This window comes from Ochotona curzoniae, unplaced genomic scaffold, assembly GCF_017591425.1.
Source record: "Ochotona curzoniae isolate NIBS_2020 unplaced genomic scaffold, NIBS_Ocur_1.0 scaffold_2476, whole genome shotgun sequence".
In the NCBI taxonomy this organism is placed as follows: domain Eukaryota; kingdom Metazoa; phylum Chordata; class Mammalia; order Lagomorpha; family Ochotonidae; genus Ochotona; species Ochotona curzoniae.
In genome coordinates this window covers 5,037,784-5,052,839 of record NW_024467095.1, presented here as the reverse complement: position 1 = coordinate 5,052,839, position 15,056 = coordinate 5,037,784, and the positions used below count along the sequence as shown (strand labels likewise).

At 42.4% G+C, this 15,056-nt stretch overlaps 1 protein-coding gene across 1 annotated transcript in view; it reads right to left on the bottom strand.

Moving 5' to 3' along the window:
- Positions 1 to 12,752: 12,752 nt before the first annotated feature.
- The window catches only part of TSPAN12 (tetraspanin 12), a 47,695-nt gene continuing 45,391 nt past the window's right edge, over positions 12,753 to 15,056 (bottom strand). Inside the window, exon 8 of the mRNA XM_041002445.1 lies at positions 12,753 to 14,324. Coding sequence (XP_040858379.1) covers positions 14,019 to 14,324 — 306 coding nt within the window. The 3' untranslated portion in view covers positions 12,753 to 14,018. The remainder of the gene's footprint in view (positions 14,325 to 15,056) is intronic.

The following is a 15,056-nucleotide window of genomic DNA, read 5'->3' as shown; positions in this document are numbered from 1 at the left end:
AAAGGCATTCTAGAACTTTAAAAGGGCCCAAACAAACGTCATTCCAGACCTGGGGAGGATACATACATTATCCCCGAGAATATAAACAACAAATCCATTTTTGGTAAAAAAAAAAAAAAAATGCTTTATTTTTGCTTCCTCTTTTCATTATTTCAGGTATTTTTATGTGGAGACCAAAACAAATTGCTTGGATATGTTAAATAAATCATAAGTTTAATTCTTGATTTTCACAGTTAAGTGCCAAAATAATGGTCTTTCGTTAAAATGATAGCCAATATTGATTCATTAGGCAACCAACGCGAGCCATTCCCTTCATCTCAGCAACAGTTACACAATGATATTAAGGAGAACTCTTTACCAAGCAAGGAACTGAAATGCACAGAAGTTAGTCAACTTCTTAAGGCCACACCAATAGTAAATGATTAGGATGAGATTCAGGCCTAGGTCTCACTGCCAAGGGCACACGCTTCCCCTATCACAGGGCCAGTTGTTTTGTCAAGAGTGCAATTAAGTGGCATTGAAGCTGTGTACAAAAACCTCATTCAAGACTTCACCACTTATATGTTAAGAACAGCATGTGACTTGCTTATATTTGCATGACAGGACTGGTTTTTCAATGCTGCTGACCAGTAAGGAGTTAAATCTGCCAATTTTTTTGCTCAATTTATTAACCCAACAACTATAATTCCCTCAAATGTGTCTGACGCTATGCTAGATACTTGAAATGAAACAACTGATCAGACAGATCTATGTCCCTGCTTTGGTTTGGTTATGGCTGCAATGTGTCCCCTAGATTTCTTGTGTTGAAGCAGAAGCCCTATTTTGAGACACTAATAGGAAAAAACCTTAATCTCACATGGACATTTGGGTTGAGCCTCTGGAAGGTATTTGTGGTTACATAGGATTGTCATGACGGACCTCCAAGACTGAACGCCGTGATTGATAAGAGAATGAAGACGACTCACACACACGTGTTCCCTGTGCCTTGGCAAGTGAGACCCTGCCTTCCCTTAGGACTCAGCTAGCAAGGTCATCACTAGTTATAGTTCTTGAATCCTCAGAACCGGGAATGAAATAAATATCTTAAAGTTACCCAGCTTCAAATGTTTCAGCCTAGTCAAGCTAAACTAATGAACACGAGCTCTGTCACTGTAACAGGGACATCTAGGTAAGGAAGACAACCGTTAACCAAAGGAACACACTGTTAAACTGTAGCAAATTTCATCATGAAAAACATCCAGAGCACTACAAGATGGGTAACAGAGGGGTCTGTAGGTAAGGTATAAAGTTCAGAAAAATTCCTGTAAGGAATGACATTTATTGAGGTCAAAAGAGAAGTGGGAATTGTCCAGAAAGGCAAGAAACAAACCAGACCTAGTCTATAGACAAAATCACAATCCATAAAAGAGGCTCCTATCGCATTTGAAAACCTCTTAGAAACGCTGTGGATGAGCCAAAGAAGGGGAGGAGGGACTGCAGCCTGCAAATCAGACGCGATAGAGGACGTTCTGAGCTGTGGAACCTGTCACCCAGTGGTGTCAAGAATTTGTCTTCAGTCCAGCAGGAAATCACTGGGGTGACATGACTTGATGCATGCTCTTCAACAATCACTCTAGTTGCTAGGTGGTGAAGAAAAAGTTGGGAGGAAAGAAAAAGAGCATGGGAGGAAGCAGGAAGACCAATTCAGAAACCATCATAGTAACTCAAGTGAGAGTTGAGATAGAGCCGAGTTAGGAGAGCACCAGAGAGAACTGGGTACTTTCAGAGACGTTTTAGAGTTAAAGTCAAGGAGACTTGGTACTACTTAGTGCAAGAGCTATCTAGGGAAGCTGTCAATTTCAGGTTTAGGTGGAATGGAAAGAAATCATTTGTGGTGACGATCAGATATTTGACTTTGAGTGTGTTTAAGAATCATGCAAGAAAAGAGGGAATAGCAATGAAAAGCAAAAGATTCAATATTGTTCACTATGAGAACTTCAAAAAGTCTGAGAAAGGAGATTCAAATAGGAATTTATCTTGGTGTAAAAGAGCTTTTAAATCCCATCTTAGAGGCTTCCAAAAGCTCATGAAAATGCATTAGAAAATTACAGGAGTTCAGAAATCTTTTGCACCCAATACATGTACGTTTTAATTCCATCTTTCCAGAAACTTCCTGAAATTCCATTTTACTATGCCACCAACAAATTTCAGTGATTTTAAATGCATTGAATCACTGAGAAGGGACTCTGGCAAGGTGGGCAAGACGTAGCTTGGAATGCCTGCATCCTTCAGAGTGCCTCGGTCACCTTTATCTCCAGACTCTAGCTTCCTGCTAATTTAGGATTGCATACTTGCAATTCCCCCATCCACATGGAAGATCTGGATTGGTTGCTGAATACTGACTCCAGCCAGGCCCAGTCCTAGCTGATGAAAACATTTACAAAGTGGATCAGTAGATAGAGCTGTCTGGCAATCTTTGTGTCTTTGTCTCCCTGTCTTTCAAATAAATTAAAAGAAATATTTATCATTAGAATTTGGGTAGAAGCCTTTTGGAGTAGATTCAGTACTAGTTATTGATAAAAAAAAAGAGGGACAAGGGGGGTTGGTTGATGGATACTACAGCTAGATGGCAGTGAAATGGTCTGGCATCTCACTGCACAATAGGCTAACTATAGCTGGTGTTCATACTAATAGAGTGCTCCATTTAAAAAGTTAGAAGACAGAATTTTTATGTTTTCACCACAAAGGAGTATACACATGTGTAAAAGCATCATACGGTGTCCCAAAAGAATTCACATTTTTATATGGTCTAAAAAAAAAAATGCTGGTGCAAAATAAATATCCTACAACTTACCTAAAGCCACACAGCAAATATGCTGCAAAAACTGTAATTGGATCCCAGGTGTTTGATTCCAACTCCAAGTCTGAAACTTTAACCATCACCTCAAAGGTTTCCCTCCTTTTCTGTCTTTGTAGGAGAGCAAAGCCCAGAGAAAGATTCAAGAGGTATTTATTTCAGAGCGAGTAGCAAAGAGGCCAGGAGGGAGGATTAAATACAAAGGAATGGAATTAAGCAGAGAGTAAAAGAAGGCTCCTTAGAATGATTGAGGTGAACCACACAGACAGGGCAAGCAAAGCAGAGGTCAGCCCACGGGACGCTCCTTCCAGAGCCGGGGAGGTCGGAGCTGAAATCGGGTAAGGATTTGACACCAGTCTGGTCATCATGCAACGAAGCAGTGCATCTGATGTGATGTGGGGGGCACAATGACAAGATTGGGTTAGGGGCACTAAGTGGGGAATACACTCTGAGGCTCAGCCCTGCAATAGAGATTTCTAAAAGGAGAACCTGAGATGAAAGGACATGAACTTAGATTTTCTCGATTGAATGGGATAGAACACAGCCTGTTTGGACATTAGTAGAAGATACTGAGGAACTAAAAGAGATAAGCTACAGGAACTGAGGGGAGGGGGAAGGAGTGAAAGCACAGAGGGAAGACATGGAACCAGAGTACAGAGGAAGATGTCCAGAAGGAAGGGGCTCCGCTGGGAAAACCAGCGCAGGCCTCCCGTGGAAGGGTGTCCCATGGTGTGGCTGTGCAGGCGTGGCAGAGCTTGCACAGACTGGGACTCCATTCGCTCCTCTGTCTGCTTTCAGAGGAGTGACTCTGCCTACTGGGAGCGAGATTATGTTCTAAGTAAAAGTGGAACTGACCACAAATCTGAAGAGCAGCAGGAATGCAGAGCCAACGGGCATGCCACGCACATGAGGGACTCAGCAAAGTGTGTACCATGCACTTGCCCATTGCCCTGCAGCGCCCAGGCCTGTGCGGGAGAGGGAATCCTTTGAGCAGGCGTCACCGCAGCCAGAAAGCCAGCAACATAAATGTTGCCAGCTATCCTTTTCTGAGACTGAGCGACTCATTCTTATCTCTGCTTGTTGTCAGCAAGGGCTAGCTGAAGCACAATCTAATTATGACAAATCACAGGAAGATACAGATGACGGTGCAACTCTCTGGATATCTGCAATTGGCAAGAGACCACTTGCACTTAATGAATCTCTAGAGAAATATCAATATTGGGAGAGACAGTATCTGCGATCTGAGTGCTCTCAGGGGACCTATCTATTGTGTCTGTTTTGTCTAAATTGTCCATCAGCAAGACTTTGCATACACAAGACCACAGCTACCTTCACACACCACAGGGCACAAAAATCTACACTCAAACCACATAACAGTTATACTCATTTACACGCACAGCACACAGGTATGCATTGCACAGCTTATGTCTAATCACTGTAGGATGAAGGCCACTGTAGCTAGGTGAAAAGAGAAATAAATTCAAGAACAAAAACTTGGGCTTAATCACTCTAAGTGTAATGTTAAATCATAAGAAATGATTTTCATATTATTTACTTGGGGGCTAATACTGTGGCTGTGCAGGTTAAGATGCTGCTTGCAGTGCTGGTTCTGATTTTGCATTCTGGCTGCCTTCTTTTAAAACAGCTCCCTGCTGGCGCACCTGGAAAGTCTCTGGGAAGGCAGTAAAGCATGGCCCAAGCACTTAGGCCACTACTACCCTCAAGGAGAAACCCAGGTGGAGTCCTTGTTTCCTGGCTTCCACCTGACCCAGCCTCAATCCTTAGAGCCATTTAGGGAGTCAATTGGCAGATTGAAAATGCGTCTTTGACTCTCTGTAACCCTGCCTTTCAAATACGTCAGAAGGTTTTTTTAAGAGAGCATTTATTTGAAAGGCAGAGTGACAGAGAGATCTTTCATCTGCTACTTAACACTCCAAGTGCTTAGAACATCCAGGGCTGTGTCAGGACAGAGTCTATCTAGATCCCCCCATGGGTGGCAGCGCCTAGGTGGGCCGTCATCTGCTACTTTCCCAGGCACAGCAGAAGGGAGCCGAATCAGAAGGAAATGCTACGATTCCAACAAACACTCCAATACAGAATGCTAGCCACAAGAAATGTTCAAATATTTCATATGCAGTAAGACATGGGGTATTGTGCATCTATAATGTATGTAACAGGTACACAGAGCGCTCTCATCAACTGCTTCACTTTTCAAATACCTGAACAGCCAGGCCTGGCCCAGGGCTAGGAACTCACAGAACGCAGAGACTAGAGCCATGGCTGCTGCCGCCTGTGGACTACGCTGCAGGAGTTGGGTGCTGGAGCCAGGAGCTCGACCCAAGCACTCCAACGTGGGACACAGGCACTTTAACCAGAGGACCAAATGCCTACTTGCTGTAAGAACTCTAAATGCAGAATTTTAATGCAGAATTTTAATCTGCTTTCATTTTCAAACACCATCACGGCAGTAATGGAAGAATCTTACAGGGACAAAAGGAGGAAAGCTTTTTCGAAGTTACTATTCTACAAGGGCCCAGGGAATTGAGAGATTAGTTTGGCGAGTGTGGTAGCATAGAAACAGAAAATGTGCTTGATCAGGAGAGGTATTGAGGTAGTTAATTGTTAATAGGACCAGCCCAGGAACTGGGTAGGAGATAAAACAGACAGAAGTGTAACTGTACTAAGTCTTGGAAGCGAAGCTAGGAGAAGCAAGGGCCCTGCGGCCATGGCGTATTTGGAATCGATAGGATTTTTGTGGAGATGCGTCGCAAGCTGCTGAATACATAAGGACGGAATGTAACGGAGAGAACAGAGCTGGAGAGAGACGTACAAGAATGAGGGGAACAGATGTTACACAAACCATGGTAACGGACAGGGCTGCAAGGTGTAAATGTACATACAGAGCTTCTGTGTCTGCAGCTCTGAAATGAGGCTCTATCCGCCTTGCACGTGGATGAGAGGAGTCAATGAAACAAAGCTGGGATCGCTCTTTTACAGTCCAAGGTTTCGGAATGACGCCTATCCCCGCCTACTCACTCCTTGACCGGCTGTTGACGGGGACAAGCCGAGAGTCCGGTGGTTCGCTGGGAGGCCAGAGCACATTGACTCAGCTGACTTTAATGTTCCTTCTTCAAATTGCCCACCTGTTGTATAAGCTCAGCACTTACTCCCAAGCACACAGTTCTATCTAGGCGTCCCCAAACAGCCCCCAAATGCCTGACTCAGCTGTTCTTGTATTTTACTTCTCTAAGTGACCCTTAAATCCTTGCTCTTTCTCCTCTTTGGGGATTCTTGGGATACATTTTTTTACATGAATTGAAGGGATTATCTGTGAAACCTGAATCAGGTTCTGAATAGCTAGTATTTCTGGCATCTTTGCTCTCGTTTCTCCCTGCTGAAATCACTGCAAAGGACAATAACCATCGCACCAAAAGGCGAGTAGATCATCTCCTCACATAAAACCAACACTTTCTGCTCTTTAAATGCCCCATGGCATTGTGGGTAGAAGCAAAGGTCGAACACCTAGTACCCTACTGCCAAGGTGTATCTAACTGTTTCATTGGGCATCTCCCTTTTATTTGAGAGTAAAGATGTGCACTGCAATGATCTCACACCCAGGTGGGCTAGTTTCTAGGATACAATTCTCTTTGAGAATGCTTGACTACCTATATATCTATTTTGTGTTTTTGCATGAAGGCTGTCTTAGAGAGACTATAAGATATCTGACTAGAATGTTAAGCTTGTATGTGTTATTAAAAGACTATACTACTGTGATCCTATGGGGGGAAAGGCAGGAGGGGAACTTTAGGAGGGAGGAGCGAGAGGCAGAGGGAGGAATCCTTACACTTGCAGAACTGTATCCTGCAAAATCCTAAATAAATCCAAAACTTTGAGAAATCCCTTACAAATACAAAAGTGTAAAACGTAATGTGCTCACATATTAGTTGTTGAGGTAACTATATCAGACCTGAATTTTCCAATTCTCTGGCTTCTAATAAAGAGAAGAAAGTCAAACTTGCGGGAACCTGCAGGTGTCCAAGATTGAGCCACTTAAGCAGATACAAGATTACAGTCTTAAAAAAAAAAACCAAACCACAAAGCTGAATTAGAAACACATGCTACTTTTTCAACCTCTGGCTTCTCAGAAGTTTTTTGGGGTGAAAATCCAGTTGAGACACCTTAAAAATCTTTCCGTAATTGCTTTGCTAGAACTGTACTTGAGACATTTAATATAACAGCTTCATCTCAATTGTCTAAGATGTCAAAATATTTTAATATTTAATATTTTGAAAAACCTGAAAATAAACATTTGTGTTCATACCACTACAATCCAACAAATGTTTTGACTTATTATAGAGCTTCTATTATGTTTTAAGAAATGAATATTACAATTGCAAGTGAAGCTTTGCTGACTCCTGTCCCCTTCTAATTTTCCATACACACAGACCTGAAATTTTGTTTACATTGCATTTTCATTTATGTTCATGCAAGTTATATTGTAATTTAAAGTATTAGGTCATACACATATGCAAATTAAATGAAGTTGACATACTAGAAAGTTTCATTTACAGATGATGAAATTCAAAGGTTTAGGGGAAAAGGAACTTGGGGAATGTCATGTATTTGAAGTGAATTCATCATATGGAATACAAGAAAAATACAAATGTTTCCTCCTGTTCTCACACAGAAAACTTCACCTGTTAATAAGTTTTGTGACAATTTGTCCCCACACATAAGCAAACAATTCTGTAGTGGGTCATGACTGCATGGCCACAGTTCAGCTCGATTCTGACCCCACCCAACTAGTGTCAGAGCCCCCGCGGTGAGGCTGCATTCCCAGCCACGTATTCTGAGCCACTCACGCAGCCCAGGTTCTGACCTGTGTTTCTGCCCAGCCAACTAAAAGTCACAATTCGACAATTCAACAACCCCTCCTCAGATTAACCTTCTAGGGTGATCTACAGCACCCAAGGAAATAGTATATTTGTACTTACCGAGTTATTGTAAAGGGTGTGACGACAGGGACAGACGAGCAGCCAGGTGCAAGGTGTGTAAGCAAGGTCCCGGAAGGTGGCAGAGCTCCCGCGCCCTTCTGCATGCGCCTCGAGAGACGCCTCCACATCCGTGACAAGCCAGAAGCTTTCACAGACTGTCCTGTAGGGTTCGCGAGAAGCCTCGGTTATGTAGGCGTGCTTGATTAACGCACTGGTGGTAGTGATCTGTTCCACCTGCCCCCTGTTGTCCTTCCAGAAGCTCAGGACGAGCCGAGACTGAAATCTCCAGCTCTTGGGTTGCTTCCCTTTCAACCTCTCATCCCAAAGCTATCGAGTTCCCAGTTATCAATAATCTTACTGGTGTGAACAGAAACAGCACTCTTGAGATTCCAAGAGTTTTAGAGGTATGTGCTAAGAACCCAATTCTGGAACAAAAGACTCTCTTCGCAATCCTTTCCACGGGAATTTTCAGAACTCCAGAACTGAGACAATGCTGTTCCACACTGACCAACTCCGCTCAGTAATTCTCAGTAGGGAACACTCCTTTTACCAAGGCGTCGAGAATGTTCTTGTAAGAATCATCATCTTAGAAAAGTTCGGTATCTGCTGGCAAGTGAAGCACTGAGGAGTCATCCCTTTGCATTGGGTTCACGGAGTCCAAATTTTAAGGGGCTCAAGTCCTACCACCTGAGTGAGCTGGGCCCTTTTATTGGCCAGTTTACGAGACAGCTGAAAGCGATTACCCAAATCGACAGCCCGACGAGAGCCCTAATCAGTACAGCTTTACTCACAGATGGGATTCGTGACAGCTTGTGGTGTTCCTAAAACAGGTATCACTATATAGACTGAAAATAACCAAAAGTAATATCTTTTCGTTTTTGATGGGGGAGAAACAATTTTAACTTGTATCAGCATAATGGGGAATCACAACTTCACTTGCTTCCCAGATTTGAGCCAGTTCCAAGGACAAACTCTTGCCACACTGCCACGAGAAGGTTACATAGTTGTCTTATTCCCCAAAGGCACCTGTAGTCATGTATGCCCGGGAACTGAGGCCCAGAAGAAGCAGATTCAGATTCCACCCTGTCAGAGAAAAACTGGGAGCCATTGGTGGGGTTTTTTTACCCCTTTTATTTATAGTGGCAGCAAGAGACACAAGGGAAGCAGTCCTTTTCCTCCAGCGGCATTGGGGCCACAGGAGACACCTGTCTTGGTGCCTGTGGTGCCACTCAGAAACATGAACATTCCACATAGCCACGTACTGTCATGTCTGGATTCACAGGGAGCCACATATATGTCCACCCCCTCTCAGGCAGTGGCATAGGTGTCCACACCCATGCAACTGGGTATCATTGCTACAATGGATACCAGGGAGTGTACAATCCATCTCACAGCTGGCTGTGTGTGTACGCCTGTGCATGCTCTAAAAGCAAATTATGTATTCAGCATGGTCCCTCCGCACTGGAGGTCATTTCTCTCTGGATTAAGGGCGGATGGGTAGGAACTACCCAATAAACAGTGCTGGAACAACTCCTCCCTTCAGAAATACTAAACCACAAACTTAAAAGATGTCTGAGTAGAAATTTACGTCAATTCCACATTAAATTCCCCCATATGGTCTATGCCAAAAATATCCAGAAGTGATCCTATGGAGGAATTTATCCAGCAATTAAGACACAAGGTAAGCCACCTGTGTTTCACGTCAGAGCATCTGTGTTCAATCGTGGGCTCTGGCTCCTGGTTCCAGCTCCTGCTAATGCAGACCCTGGTAAGCATCAGGGTCTCTGGGTCTCTGGTTTATGTCCCCAACTCACTGTTCTTACCTTGAAAACTAGGATGCCCTTCCCCTTAGTGAGCCATCTCCTTTGCCTTATTTTGTTCCATTAACTGAAAAAAAAAAATAATTTCTCACCTCACGTTTTTTCCTTCATTTGACTCCTGTTACAGAATGTATTCATTTTTCCTTTAATGTTCCAATGATTCCTTTCCCGTGTCTTTTATTAATTGCACTTCTTCTGCAGCACACAGGTAAGCAGCTGGCTCCCTACCTGCTTTGTCTACATGTTTTCTTCTTAGGATTCCTGAAGAAAGGGAACTACACTATAGGAATGTTTAGTAGAAAGGAATTTAATCGAGGAATTGCAAGCACAAACACCTGTAGGGCCATAACAAGTTTAGTCCAAAAGAGGGGAAGACATTTAAAAAAAAAAAAATGAGCATTCACCAAGATGAAGTCCAAGTGTTGGTGCGGTGCTGCCCATCTCTTAATTATTTGTAATTACTCTAACCTGGAATATCTTTCTCAGGTTTTCCTCATCCAAATTGATCTCAAGCAGTATCTCTCCTGTTAAAAACTTCAGCCTGCCTGGATTTCGCTTCCTTGAAATCGGCGTTTGCATCAAATACTCACAGATTTGATCTTGTACATTGTGTCCTTCGTTTCGTTCAGCTCACACATTAATAAACATCTCCGCTGTGTAGGCACTACCGCAGGTACCAGGTGGTTACTCCACATGCACTTGCCTGGGCTTCCTAACTCAACTCTGTGTCTCCTGAGGCAGAAATTGCATTATACATTTTCATTTGGTCCTCCCAGTAGCCATGCCAACCTGTCTTACATAATGGTTGTTCAATGTCGTACTGAACAGAATTAAATGGACCACAGCTTGGCAACAGAAAATAAGTGAATTCCGAGGAAAGCTAGGAGAGATTGTGAAACCACGAGGAATATCCTAAGCCATTTAATTATCAGATTCTTACTGAATCTCATGCACAATAATAGCATAACCTTTACTGGGAGCCTTTTATTTTTCAAGTTTTGCCAGAGCACAGCTTTCCAGAGGGAGATAAGATTTTTAAGCTATTCATGTGTAGAGAATTTAACACAAAGGCAGTTAAATCTTCATATCCTTAGTCCATAATATACAAAAGGTAATAGACCAAGGCTTAATTTTGAATTCCAGGAAACTATATTTTCTTTTTCTTTTACTTTTCCATCTACAAGCTTGTGAGAGCCAGAGAAGAATATAGAGAGAATGCTTACCCGTTCCAAGCAAAACCTGATTTCCGTCTTTGCTGGAAGGTCATGTAAAGGTTACCCATGGGCTTATTTAGCTAACTCGCCCTTTGAGAATAACAAGGATTCTCTACTGGGAGCACAGCAGAGATGCCCCACATTGAACCAGAATCCAAGTCATTAGCAGCAGGGGCTGCACCTGACTGCAGATTTGCACCAGCTCAAGCTGAAGGACAAGCTCAGCGTGCAATGTGTTGAGTTCTTCGACTAAAACAGAAGGAAAGTAGTCAAGAAAGGCTGAACAACTGAACAGGGAAATCAGTTGAAAAAATGAAAAGGGATGCCAGCAACGTACAGGTCAGGACATCTAATGAAGTGACACGGGGTTCAAACACTCAGAGGCAGATCTAGCCTATGGGAGAGCAGGGTTTGAACACGACCAGAGCTCCACTCGGCGTTTGAGAAGGCCATGAGAGACACAGGTCATGATTACCTGCTTTAAAATCTCTGTTGAGGGGCAATGCAATGGCTAAACTGACTAATCTTTGATTTCCAAGCTCTGGCATCCCAGATGGGCACCGGTTCACGTCCCAGCTGCTCCACTTACCACCCAGCTCCTTGTAGTAGAAGATGGCCTAATGCCTTGGGATTCTGTTCCTGCACGAAAGATCCAGAAGGAGCTCCTGGCTCCTGGCTTTGGATCAGCTCAGCTGCGGCTGTTGCAGCCATTTGGGGAGTGAACCAGCAGATGGAAGAACTTTCTGTGTCTCCATTCTGTAAATCTGCCTTTTCAATGAAAGTAAATAAATATTTAAATAATTTAAAGTAAATCTCTGTTGAATTGACCCGCTGTCTGCTCCTGTACTCCTTCTCTATATGTTCAGTATTTGTGTTTCTAATCCAGATTTTACAGTGCTTGGGGACAGACATTCTCTCATATTGCCATCTCAGAGTCCCCAGGGCCATCTGAACTGACGCCTAACCAGTCCAAGAATAATCTTTAAAATGGTAATTTTCTTTTTAGCTAAAGAAAGCTTTTCAAAAGTCCCAAGGAAGCAGTTAATAATTTTGTTTGCAATGTACCCAAACAGTGAACGCCCTCAGCTTGACCGCATTAAACACACTTCCTCAAGTCCCTCGCAGCTTTACGACTGCAGGTGCGCGGGAGGCCTTTGTGGACGCTGCTATAAATGTCGCTTGCTCCCATTAGGCAAGCCTATCCCATAGAAGATGATTGTCTAAATTTATGTTGACTTTTCTAGAGGGCAGTAAATCAGGTAATATATCAAAGTAGCTAAAGCCTAAAACTGTAAAAATCAACCTTTATTTTATAATTTGAGGACTTTTTTTTCTTTTACTGTGCTCAATAGAATAGATACTTGCACTTTCTATGACAAACCAGTCAAATCAGACCATTACCTAAACAACTGCTCCAGTTAGATTTATAGCTGTCTCAGTTACTTGGGTATTTTAGGTGAAATTGTGGGACCCTGAAGGGTTCAGGGAATTCAGATTCAGCAACTAATTGATTCAGTTTTCATTTAAATACAAAGACGATTCTAAGTCTAGCAGCTAATTTCAGCAGTGAACTGTACTCAGAATTATTTTCTTTTAAAAATTAATAATAGCTATTAAAACTTGGCCAAGAAAGCTTTGAGAAAGTAAATGAATGTAATAAGTATATTTTAGATTATATTAAACTAGATTATCCTTTAGGTTAAAAACAAATTAAAAGGCATCGTGTGTCTCCTCTCAATCCGAACACATACTCTTACTGCGTAAAACCAGAGTTTGGAAATCAGTGTTACCTCTTTCTATCCCCCCTACACTGTCCTTTCCTTGCTAATCCTCTTGAGTGGTAAACATGTTTATAGAATGTGAAAAACAGACACAGACAAATTATTACTCTCTAGAAAGTATTTATTGATACTTGCTTAAATTCTCTTTCCCGTAGTCTGAGAAATAAACATAACACCAAAAATACAGTAAAATGCACTTTTCCCATTCAAATAAATATATTTTACTCTTGTAAAAAATTTTAATTATCTGTATAACTCAGTACAGTATATTAATCAGTGAAATAAAGCAATGATCATCTCTAGGTAAATTGTCATTTGTTTTTATGATTTTCACAAGTAGTTTTGCTGTAGAACACCATTATTCTCTGTAGAATCCTAAAGACTTGGAGGCGGTGTCTTCTACTAGATAAGCTCTTTTCAAAAGGTGTTTAGTATTAGAAAAGAAAAGAGCCTTAGTCTCAGATAAATAACATCCAAGTCTTTGCTAAATCATCCCACTTATTGTACATTTTTAATATGTCCCAGAGACCATACTATATTCTGAATTATAATGATTTCTATTTAGCACACTGGTAATTTTTAAAATTAGTGGTTATGTATTTAAATTAATAATTATGCATGTCATATAAAGTCAAGACACAACTTTGAAGCTCTGTTAACAAGAAAACCTAAAAACAAAGGTGTTATACAGGACACGGATGCTTCTTCACAACCGTTATTCTCAACACGATGAAGAACTGAAAGCTACTGAATTGTGCACACAACACAGACTTATATACACACAGATCCCTGATCAGTTTACACAACGTTAGCTTGCTCATCTGAGTGGTAAGAGTGTGTTAGTGACCAGCCACAGTCACGTTCAGGTAGTCAGCAATTTTGAAAGTTTTTTTTTTTATCTATAGCCTATTCACCCTCAAAGGAATACACTGCCAAGCAGTAAAGTCATTCTTACTGCCGCATGCACTACATTGGCAGTGAATTGGTACTTTACACAGCAGCTGGTGCAAGTGAATCCAGCTTGACTGCGGCTCCAACCCCAGCATGCGTCTGCTCTCAAAGGCAGAAAAGCTCATCAAATCACGTGGCCTCCGAACGCAGGTGTGTTCGGTAACAGCCTGATTCACGCTTACACCAAGGCCATCAGAGTGTCAGGGCCGACCCCAGCGTTGTAAGGGCATCGACTACTGACTCAGTGATGACCTGGCATGGAACATTTTCCTCCTCTTTGCAAAGGGTAGAGCATTATCTGCCTAGGCATTCTTTTATGACAACATCTTTACCTCTACGCGTTTCGGGAGCATACCAAGTGTGTACATAAAAAACTCTCATGTCCAACAAAGCACATCTGTGGTTTCCTCCCCGGGCGGTCTTTATAATTCTTCCATCTCAAAGTGTGTGTTAAAGCTGTTTGCCATGGACGTATGCTCGAAGATTCTGGACAGGCTCGGTTTCAACAGCTGCACTGAGTGGCATGACAGGTGCTGGGAAGTCTCATTCTGCAGAGACATCATTTGGTCTGTCCCAGGCTCTCTTCTGTCGTAATACAGAGCCCAGAGCAGAGTAATGGTGAGAATCATGGCCAGGATTTGGGTCACTCCAATGGAGATTCCCAGAAACCTGAGCACCTGCAGTTGTTTGGTTCCTCTCAAGAAGGAATACATCTTCTTCCCACAGCCCTGTAAGAAAAACAACCTGATCAGTATGATTTCAGAGATGCCACAAAGGATCACAAACAGTAAGCAGAAAGAAATGAACGGTGTTTGCTAATGGAATCAAACTATTTTGAATGAGAAAATTTAAGTCAGGGACTCAGAGTAGGTATGGAAAGTATGAGAAGGTGACGGACAGAGAAATGCACATCATTTATGATGAATGGCCGGTAAGTTCTGATGAGCCCAGTGCTTTTGTTTCTCTGCGGTCTGAGATCGTAACCTACTGGTATTAAACCCAACATCTAGGGTCAAGGTTGGCAAGTTTTTTGTAGTAATGACTAGACAGGAATACTTTTAGATGACAGCTCTTAAGTGGCCAAGTCTCGTGCCAAACCAACATACAACATTTCAGTGACTGTGCTTTCCTGGAAAACTTCAAAAACGGTTAGCTTAGGCAAATGGTAATCCTTGGTCTAGGTCACCTGTGGGTAAGCCTTGGCACTTGCCATTCCTGACAGCAAAACTGAGTGTTCCCAGATCTTTGTATAGCTGCCTTTACGTCATAGCTGGTCTCAGCTCCGCTAGGAACTCCTAAGACGCATGCTCCTGGCCATTCAGAGCAGCTTCCTTACCAACAAGACCCAGCTCCTGTCAAGACTCTTCTTCAAAATGCTTCTCACCAACTGAAATCTGTTTCAATGGCTGGTTAACTATGCAGATGTTTGTTCAGTATTTGTATTCCTAACTAGAATACAG